Source organism: Arachis hypogaea, chromosome 16, assembly GCF_003086295.3.
Source record: "Arachis hypogaea cultivar Tifrunner chromosome 16, arahy.Tifrunner.gnm2.J5K5, whole genome shotgun sequence".
NCBI classification, from domain to species: domain Eukaryota; kingdom Viridiplantae; phylum Streptophyta; class Magnoliopsida; order Fabales; family Fabaceae; genus Arachis; species Arachis hypogaea.
The window spans coordinates 143,428,038-143,455,057 of record NC_092051.1 but is presented as its reverse complement, the minus strand read 5'-3'; the positions used below and the strand labels follow the sequence as shown (position 1 = coordinate 143,455,057).

The 27,020-nt window shown below is 32.9% G+C and overlaps 3 protein-coding genes across 5 annotated transcripts; all 3 read right to left on the bottom strand.

Moving 5' to 3' along the window:
• Positions 1-211: 211 nt before the first annotated feature.
• On the bottom strand, positions 212-9,086 carry LOC112755498 (ubiquitin carboxyl-terminal hydrolase 26). Of its 3 annotated transcripts, none has more exons than XM_025803628.3 (14): positions 8,850-9,086; positions 7,878-7,972; positions 7,164-7,760; positions 6,118-6,373; positions 4,535-5,268; positions 4,243-4,351; positions 3,512-3,690; positions 2,974-3,258; positions 2,696-2,894; positions 2,416-2,487; positions 1,940-2,170; positions 1,376-1,639; positions 652-799; positions 212-574 (listed from the first exon to the last, which is right to left on the bottom strand). In XM_025803628.3, exons 2-14 carry the CDS (start codon positions 7,955-7,957, stop codon positions 480-482), a joined length of 3,249 nt encoding a protein of 1,082 aa, XP_025659413.1. In that variant the 5' UTR covers positions 7,958-7,972; positions 8,850-9,086; the 3' UTR covers positions 212-479. The 3 variants fall into 3 exon arrangements, with proteins under 3 accessions (XP_025659413.1, XP_025659412.1, XP_025659414.1); XM_025803627.3 differs by lacking the exon at positions 8,850-9,086 and adding an exon at positions 8,644-8,803; XM_025803629.3 differs by lacking the exon at positions 8,850-9,086 and adding an exon at positions 8,359-8,625.
• A 5,572-nt stretch (positions 9,087-14,658) lies between these two features.
• Positions 14,659-19,245, bottom strand: LOC112755497 (uncharacterized protein At2g24330). Its single transcript, XM_025803626.3, has 5 exons — positions 18,486-19,245; positions 18,012-18,156; positions 17,052-17,161; positions 15,404-15,827; positions 14,659-15,258 (listed from the first exon to the last, which is right to left on the bottom strand). Exons 1-5 carry the CDS (start codon positions 18,783-18,785, stop codon positions 14,987-14,989), a joined length of 1,251 nt encoding a protein of 416 aa, XP_025659411.1. The 5' UTR covers positions 18,786-19,245; the 3' UTR covers positions 14,659-14,986.
• A 2,764-nt stretch (positions 19,246-22,009) lies between these two features.
• On the bottom strand, positions 22,010-26,817 carry LOC112755496 (putative RNA methyltransferase At5g10620). The gene is made up of 7 exons (XM_025803624.3): positions 26,682-26,817; positions 26,556-26,587; positions 26,195-26,337; positions 25,396-25,462; positions 24,480-24,557; positions 22,644-22,789; positions 22,010-22,284 (listed from the first exon to the last, which is right to left on the bottom strand). The coding sequence occupies exons 1-7, from the start codon at positions 26,728-26,730 to the stop codon at positions 22,245-22,247; spliced, it is 555 nt and encodes a 184-aa protein (XP_025659409.1). The 5' UTR covers positions 26,731-26,817; the 3' UTR covers positions 22,010-22,244.
• Positions 26,818-27,020: the final 203 nt, after the last annotated feature.

Sequence of the window (27,020 nt, the reverse complement as noted above, 5' to 3'; positions counted from 1 at the left end):
TATAAGTTAACGTAGCAGTTAACAATATATAGTCTTGACCGAATCATCATTCGAATAATCTAATCCTGTTATTAAGAATCTTACATTTACTATTTACCAGGAACACTTTTCTTTTAACTGAAAACGGATGGTGAATGCAGAATGCGTGAAACAGAAATTGATCGATCCAACTGCAACTTAACGCCCTAACAGTGCCTCATAGTAGACAAGCTGCATAAAATATGAATTTTGCATGCCCTTGATTTTCAAATAGGTAGCCTCCAATCCGTTGAAGTTCAGCTCAAGAAACAAGTTCACTCCAAAATTTGCCATTATCATGGCATACCAATATAGTGCGTTCAATGCTAGCTAGGGGCTAGAAATATGAATTTACAAAGATGAACTGTACCACACTATTTCATGTCCACTAGATTGATTTTTCTTTAGATATTTACACCTAAAAACATTACAAAGCATACATCAACCACTAAGATAGCTTCCTAAACAGCCTGGGATGAAGCATTGGAGGTCAAAAGTGTTCCCCGGAACCCTTCCTCGGTATGCTGTGTATCCATTTTCTCATCATAAAGTTCCTCTGCAAAATTGAATGATCAATTTTCAGTATATGTATTAAAGAATTATAAGTAAATAACCAATAGCAAAGTAGCTAACCGGCAATATCTCGATTTTCATGGATCTCAGAATCCCTCACTATAATCTGATCTCCAGCAAATATGTTTACATCTGCAAGTGTAGTGTATTCATCATCAATGTCAATTGTCTTATCGCCCTTTTGTAGTAACTGATTTTCCTTGACCACCTGGGTATGGAGCAAAAAAATTAGAAGCAATACAATAGGTTATTAAAATACACAAATTTATCCACTAAAAGTAAAACCACCCCACATGAGAAAAGAACTGGTTATCCAAACACCTAAGATATGTGAAATATTTTCTTTCATGTGTCTCGACAAAAACATTTATTTTAAATTGAAAATCAGTATGCGTTTATATAGGAGTTATTTACATTTCCAATGGGAAAACAAAACACGGAGTAACCAAAACTATTATAGAATTTATCCATACCACAAACTGGATTCTTGTACAAGAGAGGATGAAAAGTTTCACATAAAATCATATTCCTCAATCATATCTACATACATAACTTCTAAGTTTCTCCATCACTCTCACTCTGCACAAATATGAGCACACACACCTATATAAAAGACTATTTGTTCATTTGTTCCAATTAGGACTATATCATTCAAAAAGCAGGATGCTTGAACGCAAGCACCTGGATTTGTTTAGCAAGCACATCCAAGAACATGGTTAAAAGGGAGAGAAAAAAAAAATCCTATCTTAGGATATTATAAATATGCACAAGAAAGTAGGCTTACCCCAAATGATTCCCATATCATCATTTTAAGCTGGTAAATTGATGTCGAAGCAGAAACTTTCAGACTAATAGAACTCCCATTTTTAGTTTTACGGGTGCGTTTAGAAGCCCGCCGTTCTGTTTCAACAAAACCCTTCGAAGCCTCCAATATTGATCTAGGTACCTCTTTTCCACGGACAAGTATTACAGTTATGTTCTCATTGCAATAGTTTAGCTTCTGCATCAACTCACAGCTTTCTTTTTCTCCAATGCAACTTTCACAAACCTGCATATTGAGAAAGAGACAGAGATACTTCAATTCAGTAGTGCAATATATTATCAATTAATATATTCAATTAAACATAACACAAGGATGTAAGGCGTGTAAGTTGTATAACTTATTCAGAACAAAAGATGGACCAATGGAAACACCTAAAGGGAAACTAGGGAAGCCAAGGATATGTCCATCAAAGTACATATAAGTTCATACTATCATATTGGACTATTTCAACCAAGATATGTACATACAGAAGGATAGGAGCCTGCAACGGCATTTTCAACAGATTGAGGTAGTATTTTGCATTACCTCTGGACAAGTCTTGATCACGAATTGTCCATTCTCAGTTTCATTATTCACTTTATCTGAAGAACCCAACTGATCCTCACATACTGGCAACTCTTCACAGGATCCAATCAAAACATTCTCTGACTCGTCAATATTTTCAATTTTGGCAGATATTCCTTTGGCCTCATTACCACCCCATTCTTCACATAAAAGTTTCCAATCATTTTCAGATATAACTGTTACACCACTTGCCTAGAATCCAAAAAAGATAATATCAAACTGAGTCATCAGACTTAAAACTGCACTTAAAGTTAGATCATTTCAAAAAACAAAATCTTGGTATTAGAAATTATAATATATTTTTCCCCAAGTAAAAAAATTTATATTTCCATAAGTAAGATAATTATCATGGTAAGCATGAATAGACACACATTTGTGTTGTCTATGTCATTTGACTATAGTACACAATGTCATCTTTTCCTCCTATTCAAACTTACAGAAGACTCTCTTGGCACTATAGCACTGCGTCTGAAAACCAACTCAGGAGGCCTCTCAACTAGTCGTGAGTGCTGTAACAAAACAGAGGAAGAATTACAATTAAATTTCACAAAATGGAATTGCTAAAATTGAGCACACCCAGTACAAATTGTGAGTGCACACCTAAAGTTGTCTCAAAATTTAACAAGATATTTGCAATAATAAATTCTGCAAACCACCTCCATACCACAGAACAAAAACAGAAAACACAATAAAAAGCAAGGTGGAGTAACACGGTACCTTTTCACACTTCAGTGAATCAATTACCCCATCTAATGTTTCAGGTTTATCTGAATTCTTTACGGATGGATTAACATAATTTCTCCATTTTGAAATCCACAAAGATGGAACTAAGAAATACTTGCAATGCAGAGAGAGCGGCATACTTTTACCCAGGAATAGTTTCTCATGTTTCTGACGTTGTCTTTGCTTCACTAATCTGCAGCATTTAAGCAGAAGTCACATTTAAAACTCTATATATCAACTCTAGATCAACAGCAACCATCAAATGAAACGACCTCAATGAATCCTCAAAGCAAGCCACTTCAGATAATTCATTACTGCATTCAGAACACTCTCTGGAGTCAAAAGGGAAAGTAGGGCAACCCAAAGGATCATCAGGTTTTACAGAGATAGAATCTTCATATAAGAAGAGCCAAAAATCCTCAGGAACAAGCACTCTCTTAGCACCAGCAGCTTGTTCAGGCATAAGCTGCCCATGTGGACAGCTAATAGCTGCTGTTGGTCCTGCATCAGCTTCAGATGGAGCATCAAGAACTTTTCGTTTCCACCATTGCTGTAACCTATGAAAAGTAAGTTCATCAGCACAACAGGCATTAGTGTTATTGCTTTTGATATATGTTGATATCATAATGATTAATGAAGACATTGCAGTGAACTTAAAACAGATCAGCACCGCTGATAGATATCTCTACAACAAAACATATTAACTGTTTCCACAACACAACAGATAACACAACTAGTCAGCATTCAATAACCACTCCTTTGTTCCTGGAGGAGCAAAAATGGTATGAAAAGAAGATTTTGGTATCACACCATGGCCTGGAAATGTAGTACTTTCCATCTTCACAATTTCCATCTAGAACATCCCGTGCAAGCTGCTTCAGTGATTCCCTTCGATCCCGATAGGTATCAGCTGACACCACATTCCGAGCTCCTTCAATCAGACAATCCCAACAGCAATCATCATGAGAAAGTGTGGGCCCCCCACCATGCTGAATTTTACAAGCCAATAAAGGAACATGTTATGAACATAAATATCAGCAATAATGGCAGAACTGGAGTTATCAATTAAAAAACCATAAAAATAAACAGCTTCTGAAAATTTTCAGGCGGATTGCAATTGTATGACCTTACTATTTATGTAATCAGGAGTTCATTCAAAAAAGCAAGCTACATTCTCCCATAAACAACATATAAAGAAACTTACTTTCTAGAACTATCATTTGCCAACATGCTTATACCCCTTCAACCCATATATTACAAAATTTTCCATGATGACATTGCCAACAAGAAAAAAAGGATAAGCTTCATGCTTCAAGAAGAAAACAGCCCAGAGCATCAAATCCCTCAGTAACCCTCCTATAGGTCATAAGAGTTGTCTTGGTCCCTCTGACTATTGATTACTTTTACATTTCATCTTATATACTAGTATATCCGGCATGAATGTCAAACAGCAGGAAAGGGGGTGTAGACAAATCATTAAACACACTAAGCAAGTAACTAAATGTACCAAAATGCATCACAGCCAACAACAATGCAGTTACCTTAGAGAGTAGCTTATCCCATGCTTGAGAAGACAATCTTTTCATTGTGGTAATCTTTGATACTGGGACTTTCCCATGTGAACATTGAATAGATGTGTTGTCAACAGCACTGCATCAAAGTTAGAAAGTAATATATAGATTAAGTTATATCATCATACCCTAATAATTGAGTAATTTACCCGAGGAATGTTTGATTGTAGACAAGGAGGGGAAGAAATCGACACTGTATAACAAAAATCAATTGAAGCATTTATTATAAATAATAAATAATGGAATAAAAGTATGCACCAACGTTGGAATGATGTTGTCAGCCCACTGGCGAAGCCAGTCACTATAAATCCAAAAAAATGGTTGCTTCAGTGGCTGAACAGGGGCTTCAGCTAAAACAGATCGAACTTCCTGTCTCCGCTCATTGATACGACTCAATTCTAACTCTTTCTTTTGCTTGTACTGCTCACAAGCATCAAGATATGAGGCATTGATATTTTTAATCTCTTCACGAAGATGGAAAGGAAGACAAGCATCATCCTGGGCAGTAACTGCATCACGCTCTCCTTTATGGTTAGTACCAGAAAACATAACACCTTTTCCATCAACATCTTTCGAACGTTTAAGATGGTACATCAACATGTATGCATCGCTAGAAGAAAATGTCTCCACATGGGAAGAGTGAGACAGCGTGGCATCTAAACCATTCCCATTACTGTCAGCTATCTTTGCTTCAGAGCAATTACTATGAACTACATCAGTCTTGGCCAATTTAGAAGTAGAATTTGAAGCTTCTTCACCAAAGGGATGACGACCTAAGTTAGTGACATTCTCATCATCAAATTCCCACCATTGCCCAGTATTTTCATCCTTAATATGAGCAATGTAGTGACCACTATTAACAGCACTTCCCTTGTGAATTAGTACAGCTGACAAGTCATATATCAACTCAAAAGGAGATGATTCAAACAATCTATGGCGCATATCAAGTTCAGCAGGAAATGAAAATGCAGAAGTAATTTTCTTCCTTGTTGTAGTCTGTCATAAGGAATAGATAATAACGAAAAACAATAATCAGAACACAACTGAGTGATTGAGAAAATTAAATTTTGCTCCACAGCATGAAGGACAAACCCAACACTACTAAAGTGCACTAAAAGAAAAAAATGGCATAAAAACTATCATCATATGAAGACTAAAGAAAGATAAAGCATAATACTATTAACAATTAAACATAGTTTCACTCTTTACCCTAGCACATCAGTAACAATAAAAAAGGATGTCAACATTTAAGAAAGAAACTAGGAACAACATCTCATTAAACTTATGGGGCAAAGCGTATGTTTGTAAAGTAAAGCAAACCATTCATGGTTCTTTCCCTATTCTGCTTAAGAGAAGTTGAAACTTGAATAATAAAGACAATCTTCAGAAAACATATTCTCCTCAAAGAAAACAAGGAAAACAAAAAAGAATAACTGGAAATAACAGAAAATAGATATCTTGCATCCCTCTGTGTGTGAAGACAGACCAATGTGCATGAATTGTTCTTTCTGTTGATGTGCTTGGACCAAGATGTTTGGTAAGTGGTAACGTTGGAGTAGTTTTTATCTGATTTGAGGTTAGGCATGGAGAAGGAAACTTACAAAGAAAAGAGACAGCTCATTTCGCGACACGGTGCATGGCAAAAAGAACTTTCTATTATAGTTATTTTCCTTTCCTTATAGGATATTTATTCTTGTATTCTAATACAGTAACACTACTTCTCTATGTCCATATTATACACACAAGGCAAATAATAATACAACAACAATGATGATGAATATTTAGTTGTATAATCCTCACAATAATAACAGAAACAGAAGGACACTCCTGAATTTACTACAATACCTTTGGAAGAAAAACATATCGTTTAAGTTGAAAATTAAGTACTTCGGGCAATGTGCGGAGCTTGATGCTACGAGTTGCATCAACTCTTGCTCTACATGAGTCGCAATAATATTGGTTGTCTCCATGAAGCTCTTCAATAGCAAGGTAATCATCTAGGCTCTCATATAAACTTTGTAATCCCTTGACATTCAACTCCAACTCATAGAAGTCTTCCATTTTCGAAGAAGCTTCAGAGTCTTTTCCACATTGTGAGCACCTGCATAATAAAGAGATGGAATTAAATAATGTGTAATAGTCACAAACATAGCTACAACTAATCACACATATATGAAACATGAATGTAGGGAGAAGAAAATACTTGAGATCATTTGAACATAAATACCAATGTCACTTCTGACTTATGAAGCACAAACATTTCAAGAAAGGGCTGTGCAGGAAACATGTTGAATACTTTGTTTTAAGAGTTAGAGAAATCACAATGGGACACTACAAAATACACATGGACACATCACATCTTGTTATGCCACCATGTCTGAGTCAGTGTCATGTCCCATGTATATGCTTCATAGCTTTTGACCAATTATGACGAAATCATTCTACACAACCAGTACCACGAATTACTTAATAATTTCAAACTCCAAATAGTACTCAAGACTAATATAGAAGCCAGATTAGCACAGAAAGATGATTAAAAGCTCATTGGTAATAAGAAAAACGAAAATTCCTTCATTGAATTCAAACTCAAATAAATGGGGAGACCCAACAACCACAATGAATAGCTGCATTTATGACATTAGAAAAATGATTCTTGTGTGAGAGTGCTGAGAAGTTAAAATAAATAAAAGAAAAACATATCATATATGATAAGTCTACAATTTCAAAGCCCCACCCAACAAAAAGTGAAAATGGAGATTTCTAAACTGTGAAATATCAAACTTAACAGAAAAATAATTTTGGATTTCTTGATAATTATTAATGAAAAAAATGATCCTATATCAAAAAAATGTTTATGTAATCAATATGTTCATCAAATCACTGATTCTTACTTTGTCACGTGAGACACATTTCCACGAAAAAGATCTTGAACTATTGTTCTTGCCTTTGCAATTTTGGAATGGCTCAGGCAACGCTCCAGCAATGACAGAAGCAATGTCAGGAACTCATGGCTATCCTGCTGAACTCCATTGTCTAACTCACGTGTTTTTACAAATGGGGATGAATCTATGAAAGCCATTTTGCTAACATGCAACTGTACAAAAAGCCGAACCAGCTGATTTAACACCGGTTGCTGTTGCAAAACTTCTGGTTCTACAGAAAATATGCCTTCCCGGAAAGATTTATTCATGTACAAGCACTGAAGTATACTGTTGGCATAGCAGGTTGCACCAAGATTTGTTAGACCCGCAGGTGAAGAAGCAGATGCACGAAGATCCTTAGTTGGGTCGGGGCCAAGACTTTCAACAAAATCTGACGTCTTCATCCACAAGCCAGACTTCCGCGATCCATTTGGGGGAGGAACCAATGCACAGAAGCAATTTGGGTTGTCTTTAGCATTGACACGGCAACCTGAACAAACCGGCTTCCAAATCATATACAATTGGTTTATATCTTCTTCAGTTATACCACCCGTTTTGTGAATTTTCCTACACAAGAAAGCACATCAAAGGTCAAAACAATAATGAAGCACAGATAGGGAACAAAAAGCTGCACTTCACTCAATTCCTAGTATTTAAAAATTAATAAACATCTGTTACTAGTACCTCCATATTTCGGTAGTGTTATCAACATCATCCCCTTGCCTCTGCCTCTTGTTTTTGCTTCGCGTATTTGGTCTACTCATAGTAGAATATATAACCTAAAAGTGACAATCAAAGGCATGAGAAACCAACTTCGTTAGAGAAGAATAGAAGAAACAAATCAACACAACATTTTTCAGTTTTCACACCCATTAAAAAATTTTACAGCAACATTCAAACACATCAAATTAACTCAGAATCTTTATTTGTTTTCCCTTCTGAAAATTGGCAATGACCACTGTATATCAAAGAGCCAAGTATAATAGTTCTCATAAGAACTCTTATGATAATAAAAATGGTGATCCAATAACACAATATAAACCCAAATATTTAGCTAACAAAAAGTTCCAGCATCACTTTGAATGAATAAACTCAAAATTTCCCCAGAACAAAACTCTTAAGAAGCTTTGGCTTTATTCATGTGTAAATATACAAAACACATTACCGTAAGTTCACTTTCACATCATCATGATTCATTACACATCAGAACAAGCACGTCTTAGATTATAATAAACCCAAAGAACCAAAGCCAAACTGAAAGAGAACCCTAGAAATCTCAAACAGTGCAAGAGGAACAAAAACACAAATAAAACGAAGCAAAATCAACGTAGAATCGAAGCCACGATGAAATGTGAAACACACGTTTATGCTTCAATAAATAATAATAAATAAAAAATAAATTGCGGAAAACATTATCAAAAAAACTTCGGTTGATTTTTTGTGATATTACCAGAGAGAGAGGAAAAAGACGAGCTGCTTTGAAAGATCAATAATCACTTTAGGATTCAGGGTAACGAGGAAACAATAGCAGAGAAGAATAATTGAATTTATATATGACTTTTTTCAATTGATTCTTTTTAATTTTAAGCTAGAATGAATTACTGAGAACTGTAATTTTTGTTTTCTTCCAAATCTAAATCTTATTTATTTTTTTACCTTTTTACCGGAGGGAAAATGCTAGGGAGGGAGGGAATGGTAGAAAAGAGAAGAGGGAGAGTCAGAGACACGCACAGTGAATAGAAAAAGAGAGAGAGGGGAAAAAGACAGAAATTGGTTTTGAGTGGGTTTTAAAAATGAATGGGCCAAGTAAGAAGGAAGAAATCTGAAAGGGTGAATAGATGGGTCAAGTCCGAGTCAGAGCTTTTCTCTTCTGTGGCACAGGCTAGTGGCTACACACACCTAGCTAAGTTCTAGTGTTAAAACATTTTTTGGATACCATAATTGTATCATTAGTGGGTTTTCTTTTGTGTTTAATTGTATTTACTGTTATTTTTAGTTGATATATTTAAATGAATTTTAAAATATTATATATTATTAATTATTAATAAAAAATTCTATTTAAAATATTTTATACAATCAATTTTGTTAGATAATACAACAAACTACAGCCAACTAGTTTTTTTTTTAATATTTTATTTTAGAGAAAACATAAATTTAAATTATCACGAAAAATATCGAAAACTTAATAAAATAAATATTCAATATCTAAAGAAAATATCTACCACCAAATAATAACAAACATTTAAAATCATGTAAAATTATTTTAAAATTTTTAAAATTTATTTTAAAAATTTCAAAAATCGTTTTAAAAATTTGAAAACTAATTTTAAATTTTCCAAAATCATTTTAGGAATTCATAATAAAAAGAAATATTTAAAACATAAAAAAAACATTCAAAACCTAGTAAAACAAAACTTCCAATAAATATTAAAAAAATAATTTTTAAAAATTAAGAAAAGAAATAACAAATATCTAAAACTATTAAAGAAATCATCCAAAACTCAAAAAAAAAAAATCTAAAATATAAAAAAAAATCTGAAATTTAGAAAAAAAACATTTAAAATTAATAAAAATAATCATCTAAAATAAAAAAGAAGAAAACTGTGTGCAGGAGAGAGGATGCGAGTGGCAGCTGAATCATGCAGTGATGCTCATGTGGACTACCTCATGAGTGAGGTCCAAGAGAACTTCAAACGTTGCAGCGGGCAACGCGAAGGCGGGTTTGATCCTTCGTGAGCACTTATGTGTTAACGGCAATAGAGGCAACGCGATGGCAAGGATGACACCGGCGCACCCACGACGTCACAATGAAGAGGACGACTACACGATGGACAGAATAGCAGTATAAGTAAAGTATTTGTAGTATAGTAAAAATGCATTTTTCGTCATTAACATATTTGTTCCTGGCAATTGTAATCTTTCGGGAGAATTGATGACTGCATCAAAGATGCATTTGTTATTGCGAATACTAGTACATCCAAGAATTCTAAATTAGTTAGTTTAAATAGTCCTGTATTGTAGAACAAGAGAGTATTCCGAATCTACACTGAAATATTGACAGCGATTCTCAAATATCGCAAAACCAAATAGGATACGATGAAATAAAATGCAATAAAAACAAATAAAAAATAATAAGAACGAATTACTTACTTTTAACGGTCAAAGCCAACCCAACCCTCTCATTTCAAATTCAAAAATTCGAAATGAACCAAACCTAGCGACACAAAACGACTGCAAGGGAGGACATGCGCGGAGACGGAGACGAAGCCGATTCATGTGAGCGAATCGAAGACACGATAGTGGCACGATGTGCGGGAGGAAGCAAACATCAAAGGCGCGACGGATGAAAGGAGAAGCAAGAGAGAGAGGACGAGAGCACATATAATGAATAATTTGTGACTTATAATTGTAAGATACAGATATAAAAAAGACGCAAAACTAAATGTTTTAAATTTTCAAAATCAGCATGGACAGTCCTCTTTCTTCTTTTCTTCATTTCTTTCTTTCTGTCTTTCTTTTTCTCTTCTCTTCTACTTTTCTTTCTTTTTTAAGTTTCATGTGTTGTATCAAACTAGTAAACATGATTTACATAAACAAATAAGCATGAATTGTAGATAAAAACAAATACAATAGATATATTTTGTATAAATTGATAAACCTGATAAAACAAATATTGAATATGAATGTTGAACAAAAACAAATATAAAATATAAGAAAGTATGAGAAGACAATAATTTTAATATACAATATATATAATAAAATTAAAAAAAATTAAAATTAAAAATTAGATCATTAATTAATTATTTAATTTCAAATTTTAAAATTTAAAAAATTAATATTAGCTAAAGTCTATGACTCACGTAATGGTTATTTGTGGTTGTGTAAGCAGCTATTTGGTTGGGAGGAGCGGGAGAATTGGCTTTGGCTTTGGCGTCAGCTTGTTCTGGAAAAGCATAAGTTTTTGGCTTAGTTGTGTCTTAAGGAGGCTCTTCCTACTGCAAGTTTTCGCTTTAGAAGAGGGATGTTGTAATCGGATAAGTGTCCAAGATGTCTTTCTAGCCAGGAACTGGTTTTACATTGTATTCGGGATTGTCCAAAAGCTCAGCTTGTTTGGCATAGGTTGGATATTTCTTGTCATCCTTTGGATTTGAAGAATTGGTTCTTGTATCATAGCAGAGAGTATCCGTTCAAGTTCTTTTCGGGACTTTGGTGGATATGGAGAGTAAGGAATAATGACATCTTTAATCCTCATGAAACTTGGCCTCCGGAAAAAGTGATTTGTCTGGCATTAACTTCAGAAAAGTAGCTTAGGAATATTTTTGAATTACAACGTCCCTTCCCTCTACTCTAAATGGTTTTTGGAATCCCCCATCCATTGATACTTTTAAGATTAATTGTGATGCTAGTTATTTTGGTTCGGGTGATAGTGTTGGTTTTGCTTGTGTTATTAGAGATTGTAATGGGAGTTGGCAAATGGGGTGTTTGGGAATGATTGAGAGTAATAGTATTCTTCAAGGATAATTGTTTGCCATTTGGAGATGATATCTCTTAGCTTGGGATGTGGGTCAACGATATGTTATTTGTGAGACAGATTGTGTGGAAGCATTTAATCTTGTTACTCAAGATGGTTTTGGGTTTATTGATTCATTGGTACTCAAAATAAGAGATATCATGCATTGGAATTGGCGTGTTGACTTTCGTTTGATTATGAGATATGCAAACACGGTGGCAGATACTATAACAAATATGGCGATGAAGTTACAACTTTCACATGTGGAGCTTCTTTCACTTTGGGAGGAGTTTAAAAGTAGTCTTAAATGGGACTGTCCCTCTATTTAAACAGTTCATTGTTTTGTTTGTTTTATTTTTCTTTGTTTAGTTTATTTCAGTCACACAAAAAAAACTCATTCACACTACATACAGTTATTCCTAATCTCACCATAATCTCCAATACACGTCTAAAACTCGCTGTCATCTTCTCTAGTCCTCACATCGCGCCGCTGCACTCCCTGCCGGCCATACCGATGCCGCCGCAGCCTCCCACCGACACCGCCTCCACCTCCGCCGGTCAGCCGACGCGCTTCGCCCTTTTTTTCGCTGTTCTCACGCTACTCTCCCGGCAGCCATAATCGCAGACGGCAAGTCCTACCTCCCCGTCGCGCTTTTATTGTGCCAGGTTCGTCTCTCTCCCGCGCTGAAAGCCAATGTCAAATTCGTTTTTAACCATCGCCGTCTCTCTCTTTTCTTGACCAACTTTCTCATCTCACTTGGATTATCAATATGTTTGTAAGTATCATATATGATTTTATTTGTTATAACTTTCGAGGATGTTCGTTGTGTTCATTTTTTGTATTTTAAATTTGTTTAAACAATACCATTTGTCCCATGTATTATTTGAATTAAAATGACTATATATTTTTGGTAGGATTACAATGAAATCAAATTTCTTGAAATTTGCAAAGGTCCTGTCAAAAATATCGGAAAAATAGTGTCAAGAACGACTGAAAACTGTATTAGTGAAATCACAACATATTATAGGATGATGGTCAGTTTAGTAGATATACAAATGGTTATTTTAATTGTTATGTGAATGATTATTTTTATTGGATTGAATTTAGTTATATATAATTAAAATATGTTAGACAATTTATTAAGTATGCGGATGATTATTTTTATCTTTGCGTGGATGGTTATTTTCACTATGGGTGAGCGATGCCGGTGGTGACGTGTGGCAAGCCAAGCAACAACGGTGAAATAGGATGATTATTGATGAAGGTGGGTCGGGGGTGACAGCCGATTGTGAGAGAAAAGGGTATTGGAGTAAAATGTTTTGATAAATTAAGATTTGAGATGGTTATTTTTTTGGAATAATTGTATTTGGGCCAAATTCAAAACTCATTGTACACGTTGTCAAGATTTCTCATTGTTCCCTATCGGATATTTAGTATAAAACAATAAATATGATATACTTAATAAATAAATATGATTTAAAAAATAACAATTTTCTTAAGTCTTTCCTTTATTATTTTTATCAACTACACTTATACAATAAACATATGGAAGAAGAAATTCTACCATTAAAAACTTATACTATAGTTTTTAGGGTTTCTCTATATTTGTTTTATGTGTCAAATTTATTTGTTAGTCGCTCCTTCTATTAGAGAAATTGAGAAAATTTGTGATAAACTTTGTCTTCTCTCTGTTTATTTTTTTGAGTTGAGAGTAAAAGGTTCAACAAAAAAACTAGCAAATCAAACTTCAAACCGATCCAGTTTCAGCTCTAAGACCATTTAAGGTTGAAAACCAGCATGAAACTGGTGAGAACTGGCAAGAACTAGTTCACAAAGAAAACTTTAAAATTTCAGCGAGCATGGTTTGAACTCAAGGTTCCAGCTTGTCACCAAGCTATAATACTTTTTAGTAATAAATATGCTATTTAATTAATATATAATAAAAAAAGTATAAAATTATTTTATATTATTTTAACTATATACTCACTTATTTTTAAAGTAATTATATTTTTTAATTATGAATAATTATTATAAATATAAATTTTATTAAACACCTACAAAAAAAAACAAAAAATTTTATTAATTATAACAATTTTTTTATGATAACATAATATTTATTAATGTTATTTTTCAATAATTGCACATAGTATATAACAATATAATAGGTATGGAATAATCAATTAGTTATTAAAATTTTAAAAATAATGGTTACTATGGTATAAAAATAAAATGAAAAAATATTTATTACGAAGAAGGAAATATTAAAATTTTATATAATTATTTAAGTAAAACAGATTCTATTGGTTCAATCAGTGATTTATCGGTTAAATTAATAAATTAATAAATCAGCAATTCGATCACCGATTATGCTTTAATTCCTTCAATTATAATTTAAGGACCGCCGTGATCACTAGTTTACCAAGAATGTTATTCGTATACTAAAATCAGTCACCAATATATTTGTACATATGTGATTTAATTTATTTTTAATATGCATTTATATTTGAACATATATTTTATACTGATAGCTGATTTTGGTATACACTTAATATAGTCACTAATTTACTCGTAACCATATGCGAGTTAGACTCATTTTAAGCTTTTTGAATGCATAAGACAGTTTTGCATTCAAACAACCATTAGGTAGGTGAACATTCTGTGATTTGTCATCACCATTCAAAGCCTCAAAAGCTAAAGTGAGCAATGTGTACAAAACTTGGTGAAGTACAGTCAGACAACAAAACCAAGAGTAAAATACAGGTAACTTGTCAAATAATACAACTTACCGGTTGTAGATTATTCTCTCTTTGGATAATTGAACATTTCACATTTCAGTCTTCTTTTTCGATCAATTTCCAACATCATTGTCCCCAAAATTTCTCTGATAAAGTCCAAGAGGTAAACAAAGGGAATGCCTCAACGAAAAATATTTTCAGTAAAAAAAATCGCCAAAATTGTCAAGTCACGAGTTGAGACATGTAATCTATAAATTATAAATCACAGTTTCACAATTCTCAGTATAATATCAACACTATTCCTGTTACAGAACCAACAAGGGAAACAATACCCATATTTGCTTCCTTTATATTTGGTTGGAGGGTAAAAATTGAGTAACAAATTCATGAATGAGCTTCGTGCATAATTTTACACATCAAACTCGTTTATGAAAAATCACTCCTCATTTTAGCACCCCAACCGAACATACTCATAGTTGGTCAGCCTCCCGAGATAAGGGGGGCAAGACAGCTCGCAACAACAGGCCATCACTAAACGAGGCTGCCCTTAACTATTTTTCTCCCCTGAACTAGCCACTTCGGATACTTCTTCAATCTCAGGGGTAGCAGTATCTAAGGGATTATTGCTTTTGATTATGCTGTCAGCAGCAGAAGCACTAACAGTTTTAACTACTGCTTCACCATCATCTGTTTTTGGAAACCTCATATTTGGGGAGTTACCACTGGAGACACGCTCATCTGATTGCTTTGGTTTGTTTAAGGCGCGACAGTGTGGGCAATAGTAAGTAATAAATGGGAAATCCTCCTTCCGAGCAAGACCTGAAGAAACACAAGCAGATAAAAACACACTTCCTGCCACTGTATTCATGACACAATTGGCAGCTACACCACCATTTTTCAAGGAAATATATATAAATTGACAAAAGCCAAACCCAGAAACATGAAATAAATTCAGTGCACTTACCATTATGCATATGGCAGTTACCGCATATGAGTGCATATGACTGTGTTGGATCCTCACCTACAAGCAATGCTGCGATTCTAGCAATCCACCCATCTTGTGATGTTGAACTTTGAGGTTGGTGATGTTCAACAACTACAAGCTGATTGTGCTCAGAAGTAAGGGTTTGATCAGTTCCGGCAGCACCAACTAGTTGTTGATCAGGAACATTTGGAGTAGATGTCCCAGAACTAATGGATCTAGAATGCACTGTTTTCCGATTTCTAAGTCCACTAGACCTTGCAGGATCAGCATCAATGCTCTGCCCTGTTGGAGCAGCAGAGTTAGATTCATCTCCCACGTACACTTTCAAGCCAGAATCTGCACCCAACTTGGATGCCAAAACAGTTGCAGCAGCTGCCTTTGCTGCTGGATCTGTGTCATATCTCTGTGTAGATCACAAACTAAGTTAAATGGACAGCATTATTAAAGCAGTTGCAAACAACTACCATCCTAAGTTGCCTTCCAAGTTATACAATTCAAAGGACAGGACTATACTAAATTGAAACGAATTGGTTATATGTGATACCATTAATTTTTTCCCCTTAAAAGAAAAATTTCTCACTGTTAGCAACTAACATAATTGACATGCTCACATTGTTGATTCTTAGAGAAGGGGAGAAAAATAAATAAATAAAGACAGAACTCAAGAATATGAGTATAAGAAATTTCATTGTGTCCAACACCTTAGCCCATTTGGTATGCCTCATACTACAAAGAGGCTACTAAGCTCTTACATCATCAATATTGGGTGCAAAGCTTTATAAGCAACGTGATGTATAGGTCTTAGATGTTTTGACAACATCAATATAACGTAAAAGATGTTGAGTGCAAAATTCAGGCAAAATATAATCTGAGAGTACAAATGGTACTTATATCCATAAAAGTGCCTTCTTTATACTGATGATAATCTCAACTAAAAGTAACACAAATCAATCCCCACATGACCACCAAAAAGTCACTAGTTAAATGACTAAATGTTAGAAAGAACATAACAAAGAAAGGTAATCTCAACAAATCCAAACATAGAATGAAAACAAATGCCAGAGAAAAAAAACGTGGCCATGCCAGAAATAGACAAGCCGAAATTTCATATTCAACAGAAAATAACAATGTGAAATTGGGCAGCCAAATGGAAAGAAAAATGAAATGATAAATTGACAACTATAGAAAAGGAAGATGCTTAGTAATTATTAGTTGTTCCTAAGAATAATTATGTCATTTTCATTATTGACAATTTTTGGGTGAATAGTGGCAAGAGTCGTTGTGGCAGCAGTACCAGCCAGCAGGCCTTCTATCGGGACAAGGAAGGTCAGACTTTGCTTCTTATCAGGTGGACAAGTCGTGGGGGAAACATTTGTAACCCAATCAAAATGTTGACCAGATTTGACTACACAGTTATGCAAATGCATCAGCCACACGGTTAGATCTGATGGCATTTGCATACATGAGAAGATATTTCTTAAAGATGCACCATAGTTAGCCAGAGATTTTGATATTAAGGAAAATGGACAGACCAGTACAAACCCAAACAAAAACATTCATTCTGTTTCAAGCAACATGGAATGAAGTTACTGAAATACACCTAAAAATTGTTGCCTCAAACAATCACCTGAATGAGTTGTTGAGTAATGTAATAATTTGTCTTTTCTTTGAGCTCATCAATTTTTGCCTGCCTTTCAGCCCGAAGCTTTACAAGAATTTTCTGGTCCTTGCGATCACCTATAAAAATACATTTATATAAATATTCAGCAACAATGATCAGCACATGATGATCTACCAAATCCTAAAAACATGCATCTGTTGCAAAAAAACTGAATTATCAAACAGAAATCCAACGCTACAATCATCAGAATCATAGGAACAAGTTTCTTCATTATGAAGCTGAATATCAAATCCTGTTGCTTCAAGCATATTGTCTCTACCCAGAAGATCCATTCTAGATATTTGTGCACACACTTCCAAGCTTCAAATGAATATAAAAACTTATCAAGATCAAACACTTCTACTAGCATTAGCTGCAATATCACACTGTCGGAATCAACTAGAAGCACACAGAAATTCATTTTTAAAAAGCATCTATCCATTATAGCACCCACATACTTTTCCACTGCCATAGATAAGTAACTGAACGCAATAGCTTAGCAAGACAAGTTTGTTGAATTAAATGGCACAAAAGACTCACCTTTGAATCCTTATCACCCTAATTCAGAAAGAATAACTATAATACGTTCTATTATAATACAAATGATAGCAGCAATTCTAATGAAATTGAAAACTTCAGATCTCTTTTCATTTGAAAATTGTATCACAAACAAGATCAGAAGAATCTACAACTGCAGAAGCCATCAAATTTGGCAGTAAGAATTGGAACACATTAAATTTGAGGAGCATTTCTTGTCCTAGACACAAACTGCGAATTCAGCAAAACTTGAATAAACTCAATTACAGTAAATTAGACATACGAACCACTCCAATCTTATCTAGATGAAAAAGAAAAAAGAAGAGAGAAACAAGGTAGCTATTGCAACATTGCAAGATACAAGTTAGCTGTAAACATTTCAACACTTACGCATCCTTGTGAAGCTAACATACGTTGAATAAACAGCAGATGACAAGGCAGGCAAAAGAAACATTGGCAAAACTCGGATTGCTCTCATCTTCCAATTCATATCCATTGATCTAGTTGTCATGATTGCAAAACCTACAGCAACGGCCTGGGAGATGAAATCGTTTAAATCCAAATTGTCATATTTCAAAACAATAAGAGAAGAACGTCTTTTCCCACTATATAGGGGGTCACCTACACTGATCAGGTGACTCCATTCTATTCTGTCATATCCCTATACTGTCAAAGTTTTATATTTTTAATTTGATCTTTGAGATAGCTATCATGAGTCGTAGTTTGTAGTTTTTCGCATTTCAAGTTCAAAGAAACTCTAGCATAGAATGGCATGTTAAAATACACAAATTCATGTGAGAAATGATTCATGACAAACAAAAACACACAAAGATAAACCCATTCAGCCAGCAATGGAAAATGTACCTCAAATATAACAGAAATTATGATGATCTGGCGCGAAGTTCTCCGCCACGACCGGTTTCTCCGATTGACCCTGGCCATAACCGCAGCTTCCTCTTTGGAAATATACTGCAGCCTCTTCTCGAAATCATCGCTACGTCTTCTGAAAATCCCGTTCCAAATTCGAGAAATTAACCCCTGCTTCTTACTCTTCTTCTTCTTATTATTCTTTTCCTCCTCTCCATCACCAACAACAGCAGTGGCATCAACACTTTCCTCTTTCTTCTTCTCACCTTCTCCAACTACCTTATTCTCCTCACCCATTCTTTTCCCCTCTTTCTTCTTCCCTAAAACCTCAAACAAAATAGAAAAAACAACCAATTAGGGTTTTGTTGACTGAATTTCGCTGTTAGCTATGATACGGCACCGTATTGGTTGCGAGTAAGTGAAAGGTCAGCAATTCGTTAGGGAAAAGAAGCGACTAAGAATGTGAAGGAAAGTGAGTGAGACAAAGAAAGTGGGATTAACGAACTTGGATCTGAGAAGGTTCGAGAATCTTGTGGTACTGTGGTTGGTGGATCTATCTTAGGGGGAGGGAACCAGAGTGGGAAGCAAGAGGCTTTTAAAACGGGTTTTTGGGTTTCCGTTTCGGGGGGTTAGTTAATGGCTTAATGCCTTTTCCCACACGCGGGACACGGCAAAGCGTGCCACGCACCTTGTACTTCACGCTCTTGCCAACATTATTGCAACACTTCAATAACATCTCATCATCGTATGAGCTTCCATAAATTACTCGAAAATGATGGTTAAGTAGTTTAGTTAAATGAATTAAATATTTAATTTTTTTTAGTTATTGTTTTTATATAATAAATTATTATTTTTTTATATTTATCCGTTTAGGATGAGTTTAGTAATTAGTCTTGTTATTATCTTTAGTAATTAGTATTGTTATTAAAATTATTATTAATAAAATTTTTTAAATTATTTTAATAAAATCCATAATTAATGTATTACAAATTTAAATTTTATATTTTTTTATAAAAATATCTTCAATCGATAATTTTAATATATGTATTAGTTAAACTCTATTTTTATAAGCGGTCGATTTTTTTGTTTTTCTAAAATTGTAATATTTTATTTAAAATGATTATAATTTTGTTAAATAAAGTAAAATAAATATTAATTTTATTAACATAACTCAAAAAAGTAATATTTGATAAATTATTTTTAAAATTTATATTATTATATTAATATTAAATTAAATATAAGAGAAATTTTTAATTTTTTGATTTGTTAACATTTAAGTTTTTAAGAATTTGAAAATACATTTAAGTCATTAATCTTCTTAAATTCTTGACACATTGATCTTTAAGTCTAATTTGTTTTATTCAAAAAATTCTCTTGCCTTTACTTCTGTATCGACTAAATTAATATAATAAAAGCTACATTTGATTTTTTTGTTGGATTTAACATACTCAAGTGAATAAAGAAATTAATATGTCTAAATTTTAAAAAAATTAAAATCTTAAATTTATTTTTTAATGACCTATTTATTTTTTTTCTAAATATAATTAAAAGTAATTATATTTCTACTCTTATTTTTATTATTTTTCTCTTTTTAGATTTCGGAGATTGCATACCACATGTCATGGGTGGTTCACTGAACTTCCCCAACCCCCCAATAAATGAAGACCATGTGTGACAAATAAAATTAAGAATAAATAATTAAATGTCTCTCAAAATTATTTATTTTTTAAATTGATTTTAAAAGATTTTTTTATTTAAGTTTGTTTTTAAAAAAATTTAAATTAATTATATCAGTGCTTTTGTGGTTTCTAGTGATAACGGATCATATCATATACTTAACTGTTTTAATACATGATAAATTTATATAATTAAATTAAATTTAATTTAATTTAATTTTAAAAATATTAAAATTTTTAATTTAAAATTAATTTGAATAATTTAAAAAATCGATGATTTTTTAGAAATAAATTTGATTTGTAAAATTTAATTGAATGACTGATGAGGTGGCATGTTATTATTGGTCACTCATTAAATAGGTCAACTGGTTAGTCAAGTGATATGTCATCAAGATTTGGTACATCGTGGATAGATAAGAATGTGACAATTTTGGATACAAAGTTAAGAAAAGTAATTAAAGTTACTGTGAGAAATAATCTTTTAAAAAATTATTTTCTCTTAATAGATAGTTAGATACGTCACAAATACAATAAAAACTATAACTATTTAGTTTTCTAATAAAAATATAAGTATCGTTACATATCTAAATTTTTTTTATAAACTAAATTCAATCGAGTTAAATAATAAAACTTAAAATAATAATAAGCATAACTGATTTTTGTTATATTAAATTAATTTAGTTGGACTTAGTTAACAAAAAAAATTTAAATATATAGTATTATTCTAAAAATATGTTTTATTAAATATTTTAACTAGTATCCTTAAAATACTTGTGAGTTGTGATCAAAGCTAACGAATATAATATGGAAAAGTTTAAAATTGATTGCAATTTGATGTGAAATTTGAAAAAAACAAAGTATAAAAGAAAAGTTCTAAATTGAGTACAAAAAATTATTACTTGGAAATGATAAATTACACGCACACACAAGAAGTTTTTTTTTATCGTGAATAAAATTCATGGTAATAGAACATTACTTTTCAATCAAAAAATGACCAGAAACCTAAACTCCCAAAATCTGAAATTCTGAGGTATAATTTATTTTTTTCTTTTGCAGAAATAAAAAATAATTAGTTATATATTATTTAAATAAAAAATAATCATGGTGGAGCAGCCTGATTATGAGTAGAATCATGCCAAGTCTCCAATTTATTTTAGAGTAAATAGTGTGGTTCTAATTCATTTCTTTGGGTAAAAAAGATACCAAGGTAAATAAACTCTATAAATATTGGATAATAGGTTCCTAGAGATAAAAAACTATATTGAACACAGCAGTACATAAGAATTCATTCCGCCAAGATGTTATGCTAATATTTCAACGAACTATGCTAAAGTAATTAGTAACCTATGATGCAGAGATACTGACACGGACACGGACACGATACGATACGGAATACGCCGACACGCGGATTTTAAAATCTTACATGACAAGGGGATACGCATACATATAAAATATAAAGTATTTTATAGATAAATTATAATGATATTTTGATATTTTATTGATATTAAAATATAAATTAAAATTTTTTATTATTTTTAATGTCTTATTTTAATTATATCAAGTATTTAAAATATTTTTTTATTTTAATAAATAGTAATATATACTATATCTAAATTTATTTTAAGAATATATATTAAGAATAAGACCGGACACGCTGACACGTGATGGTATTTAGGTGTGTAAAAGCATGTCCAGAAAATTTTTTTTTATTTTTTATTAAAATACGGTTGGATACAGCAGACACGCGTGTTGGACGAGTGTCGGTGAGTGTCGTGTCCGACACGTGGACACGCGGACACGACAATTCAGCGAAGTGTATGCGCTTTATAGTCAGTAACACATGAATGATGAATGCAATACATTACGCCCTTCGTTAGGGTAACAAATGGCTTTTCAGCATTACTTCATACACACTCAGCTAATGAAATTTCAGTGCTCATAAGAAGACAAACCCTTCAAGGCAACTTTCAAAATATGCACATTCCGTAAAACAGAAAAAGAAGATACAAAAATTTCACAATAAAATTGGACAGATCACAAAATACATGTATGAAGGATAAACAAAATGATACATGGATATCTAGTGATGGTAGTTCTGTCCTTTCAAAATTGTCCATGACCTACAAAACAAAAAGACTGTGTTACGCCACTAACAATTAAATAATACAATCCAAAAACATGAACAAATAGCATATCTTAGAGATAATAACTGACAGTGGTTCGGGGGTATAAATAAACTATAGGAAACTATATATATGAAAAAAGTTCAAAATTTCAGGTAGTAGAGAAAGCTAGAAAACAAAGCAAATGGGTTATAAACAATTGAAGTCAAAAAGCATATATTTATAAACAACAGGCTAGGCAGGGAAGTCAAAAGCCTCCAATATGTGCTACTCTATCATCCTGATGTTAAACTTTGTTTCAAAAAGATATGGAACATCAGAAAAGCAGAACGAATTGGAGATTAAGATATTGTCACCTGTAGAGCTGTTCCATGAGCACAAGCAGTGCGATTTGATGATTTAAGACCAATGAAGACAGCTTGATAGATTTGTTAGCACGTTCCCTCATTTTTCTCCCATGACCATAGGGCCCACCGATGCAAAAAGATAATCTTGAAGCACCCTATGAGAATGCAGAAATCAACAAAAAAATTAATTTCTTTACATGAATAGACAGTAATAGAGAATGGAAATTGATGTTAGTAATTTCTCATCAAAAGAGAAGCTAAACAACAAGTCATCTTGGAACAAATAATCCAAATCAAAGTAGATTTAGGTACTTAAAAGAAGACAAACCTGGTGTGAAAATATTATCAAATTACTGAGTTAACAATTTACGAATTTAGGTTCCCACTTACCAGATCAGGTTTAAAAAGATTACGATTTGAATTTTATGCCATCTAAGCTCCATAGGCCTAGTGGCCTAGTGTCTTAGCTGAGTCAGCGTTCAATAGCTGGATCATACAAAGTAAAATATATTTGGCACACGTCATGGTGGCTATTAAAAGCCTTTTATCGATAATAAAGGTAATTCACTATAAAGCAGTTGGCAAAATATTGGGTTAATTATTGGCGATAAGCCTCCGGCCCCAATTCTCCTTACTCAACATGGTGCCATGTTAGCGGACATAACCTCGTCAAATACTTTGGAATAGGGTTAATTATCAATTGAGTACCCGAAAAATTAAGTTGCTGATAAAAAAAGTCTCCAAAAAATGTTATTGATAAAATAACTCTTAAATAATTTAAAAATACGATAAAAATAACTCATAAATATTATATTTTTTGTAAATAACAAACAAAGCTTTTATATTTAACAAACTGACTTATCCATTAAATCTAAATATTTATAGCAACATTTAAATAAATATTTAGAAGATATACAAAAAAATTCAAAGCAAAATTTGATCTCTAAATTTTTTTTTATTTTTCAAAAAAATGTGATCATTCACAATTAAATTTTTGAGATAAAGACAAATAGGTCATTGACCTTTTGATCCGCGGGACATTTAAGTCCTCGAGAATTTGAAAACACATTTAAATATTTGACCTTTTCAAAACCTGGACATATCGATTCCTCATGTTCACTTAGGTCTGTCAGACCCAACGGAAAAATCAAATGTGACTCCCATTTTACTGACCTAGTTGATACGAATGCACACATGAGATAGTTTTTAAAATGGGACAAATCATACGCAGGGATTGATGTGTCCAGATTTTGAAAAAGTCAGGGATTTAAATATATTTTTAAAATTTTCAGGGACTTAAATGTCCGCATACCAAAAAGTCATTGATCGATTTGTCCTTTCCTCAATTTTTTTGTTTAAAAATTCACTTAACAAAAAATTATCAAATTTTAAGTATCAAAAGATCTTATTTTCCTAATAATGATTTAAAAAATTTGATGTCTAAAGTCATTTTTTTAGAATATATTTAATATCTAGTTCTTTTGTCATGTTTTTAAATCTTTCAGGGACTTATTTGTCGTTAGCATCTTTTTGGGTTTGTTTTGTAAGCGATGCAAACTTTCGGGTACCATTTTGATAGTTTACTCCTTTGGAATATTAGTAAAAGACTAACATGATTGATAGGAAATTAAAAACACTGCCAAGTGTCAGAAACATGAATTGAAAGGATTGTTGTACTTTTACAAAATTTAACATTAATTTACATTTTCGACAGCATGCCAAAGGTCTTTAACGAAAGAAAACTTGTGCTATTTCAATGCAGTGCCAATAAGCGCATGCAATAATAACGAAATACTCATGGATCAAAAACGAAAGAGAAAGAGATCATTTATAAGACGTTCTTACCGTATTTCCAGCATTACCAACCAACTCTGCCATTTCCTCGGATCTTATGTCTTGTCCACGTTCATCCAACATCACAACCTGTTAGTGCAGGTGTGTTGCAAACGAAACCTAGTTAGCAGGGGAAACAAGCCCAGTTTCTTGCTATAAAACATATATAAATCTGTGACTCTCACTGTATCTTGAAAATAGGAACTGCAAGCATGTTCTGACTTCCAAGCAAGGAACAAACATAAGGGAATGGCATTACGTGTTTGTTGCATTGGAACAATGTCAATCGTAGTATATATGAGATTGAAATACAACAAAAATTTATGATTTACATGGAAACATGCTTTGAGTTAAAGGTGTGGTGTAGTCCATTGGTGTAACACTATCCCTAGCAGGAGACAAACCTGGATCAAATTTCTATTTCCAAAGTCATCAATAAGTTCATGAAAACCATTAGCAATTTCATCAATGACATTAGCACCAACATCTACATTTAACTTTAGTTTGAATACATTGTGAGATCAACAAAAGACACTAAGCTTGAGTACTGTACAAACATATTACAAAAAATCTATAATTAGGGTATAATTTAGACTCCAAAGTGGGGCAAGGAGGAGAAAAAAGACAAACAATTCAAGTAAGCTTCAAAATTAAAGGTGTGTTTGTTTTGCCTTATTTTTATCTTTTTGGAGTTGCAAAGTCACTCGTTTTAAAACCTAAAACAAGCATGGCCTAAATTGCAGAACGTAAGGAAGTATCATAAGCAAACAGTATACAGTCTCAACCTGAAACCAATGCCGTATGAAATTTGATTTACTATCATCATGTCAAGTAGGAACAGAATACAATTTCAAGTATTATTGTAATTTCAAGTAGGATGACAAAAATATTATTATAATTTCAATTCATGCATGTTGAAAGACTATACCCAATCATCAGACCTTATATGGTTCATCATTGCTGCATCTTCGTCATCAACCTGAGCACGTTGATCACTGCAATGCAAACCAAATTCCACTTTTTCCATTAGGCATCAATGAAAATTTCAAGCTTCTTGTACCTAGAAGACAAGAGGTTTCAGCATGCATGCATATATTCACAATGCACCTATGTATCTCAGAGCCTAAGATACTCAATAGACACAGAAGTACCAAACATCATACAATATTGACACAAGGAAAATGCTGAATTTTGATAAGAGAAAACACAGATACAACATACATATAATCAAAATTTTAAAGATTATATATACATACAAATAAGTTCCATCTCAGGCTTATTTTCTTATATCACTATTAAAATTAATTACAAACTTAAAACAAATTCTAATGTGTAATTTCCTTTTCAAAATCCAATGACCCTCTCTATTTGTTTTCTATCATGTAGCTGAGAAAACCAATTTCTAGACTTAACCGCACATGGTTGCGTCATGAGCAAAATCTGCATGACAAAGTCCTGAGCAAATTTTCATCGGCGTGTTCTATCATTTAACCTTCTACAGAGTAAAACATGCATGTGAAATTTTGACACGAGAGAAACACAACATCGAAATGATTGTAGTAATGCGCTAGATGCAAATTCGAAAAAACAAAATTAGTCATTTCATTAGCTCGACAGAAAATGAAACTTGATATACCCCTGGGCCTATCAGATGATTGAGTTAGCAACCTATTCAAATAGGTCGTACCAAAATTGTTCAACTAAAAATAATAGAGCGGAGAATTCACCGTGCATTTCTAGGGTTTGGCCGAATTTGAACATCTTCAAAACTGCAATAATACTTTATCTTTTCAGCATACTCATCAATCATGAGTTGGAGCTCCCGTGATCGCTTCTTCCCCACTGATAATACACGTATGGGAACTGCTCTCTATAAAAACCAATTTTTTTTATTTTTTATTTTCTAAACAAAAATAGCATCATTACTATTTCAAGATATGAAGGGATTCACGAGATGCAACTTCGAGACAAAATTGAACATTTTAAAATTTCAAAGACCAAATTAACTTGAGGTACTAAAATGAGCATTTAGGCCATAATCAATTGGTAACTGATGGTAAAAGTAATTGAGAGAGGGAGAATTGTTACCACAGATTGAGCGGCGTATTTGCATTTTGTAGCTGAAAAATGTTTGGAATAAGAAGAATTAAAGAGTGCGGGATTTTGGAAGATTGGGGATGCAAGAATTAGTGATATTTAGGGAATAATAAGAACCTTGAAAAGGATTCGAATGCGCTGAATTGAGGTACACTGCGGTGGCCATGGCGAACAGAAGGAGGAGACGAAACAGTGCAAAACGCACAGCGCAAATGCGTGATTTGAACCGTGTTTCTTTGAAAGAGGATATCTATTGTGGAAAGTTACCGGTATTTTGGAAAATTTAAAAAAAAAATATGTTGTGGCATATTTTTGTTATAAAATAACTAAATAAATAAATAAGGAAGAGGTAATATAAAATAAAATATAAATAGAAGACTCTAATATTAATATAAGTAACTTGATAAAATACTTTATCTATTTATATGCAGTAACATAAAGATAGATAAAGAGAAA

Bases quoted from the DNA above. Each gene is read 5' to 3' on its own strand.
- LOC112755498 (XM_025803628.3), bottom strand. From the start codon at position 7,957: ATGAGTAGACCAAATACGCGAAGCAAAAACAAGAGGCAGAGGCAAGGG. The intron at 7,761-7,877 runs GTACTAGTAACA...TTTCTTGTGTAG, and splicing joins AACACTACCGAAATATGGAG to GAAAATTCACAAAACGGGTG. The intron at 2,895-2,973 runs GTCGTTTCATTT...TAAATGCTGCAG, and splicing joins TGCTTTGAGGATTCATTGAG to ATTAGTGAAGCAAAGACAAC.
- LOC112755497 (XM_025803626.3), bottom strand. From the start codon at position 18,785: ATGGGTGAGGAGAATAAGGTAGTTGGAGAAGGTGAGAAGAAGAAAGAG. The intron at 15,828-17,051 runs GTGATTGTTTGA...TGATCTACACAG, and splicing joins TTACTCAACAACTCATTCAG to AGATATGACACAGATCCAGC. The intron at 15,259-15,403 runs GTAAGTGCACTG...GTGTTTCTTCAG, and splicing joins TAACTGCCATATGCATAATG to GTCTTGCTCGGAAGGAGGAT.
- LOC112755496 (XM_025803624.3), bottom strand. From the start codon at position 26,730: ATGGCCACCGCAGTGTACCTCAATTCAGCGCATTCGAATCCTTTTCAA. The intron at 26,588-26,681 runs GTTCTTATTATT...AACATTTTTCAG, and splicing joins GCATTCGAATCCTTTTCAAG to CTACAAAATGCAAATACGCC. The intron at 24,558-25,395 runs GTATAGTCTTTC...CTGCACTAACAG, and splicing joins ATATAAGGTCTGATGATTGG to GTTGTGATGTTGGATGAACG.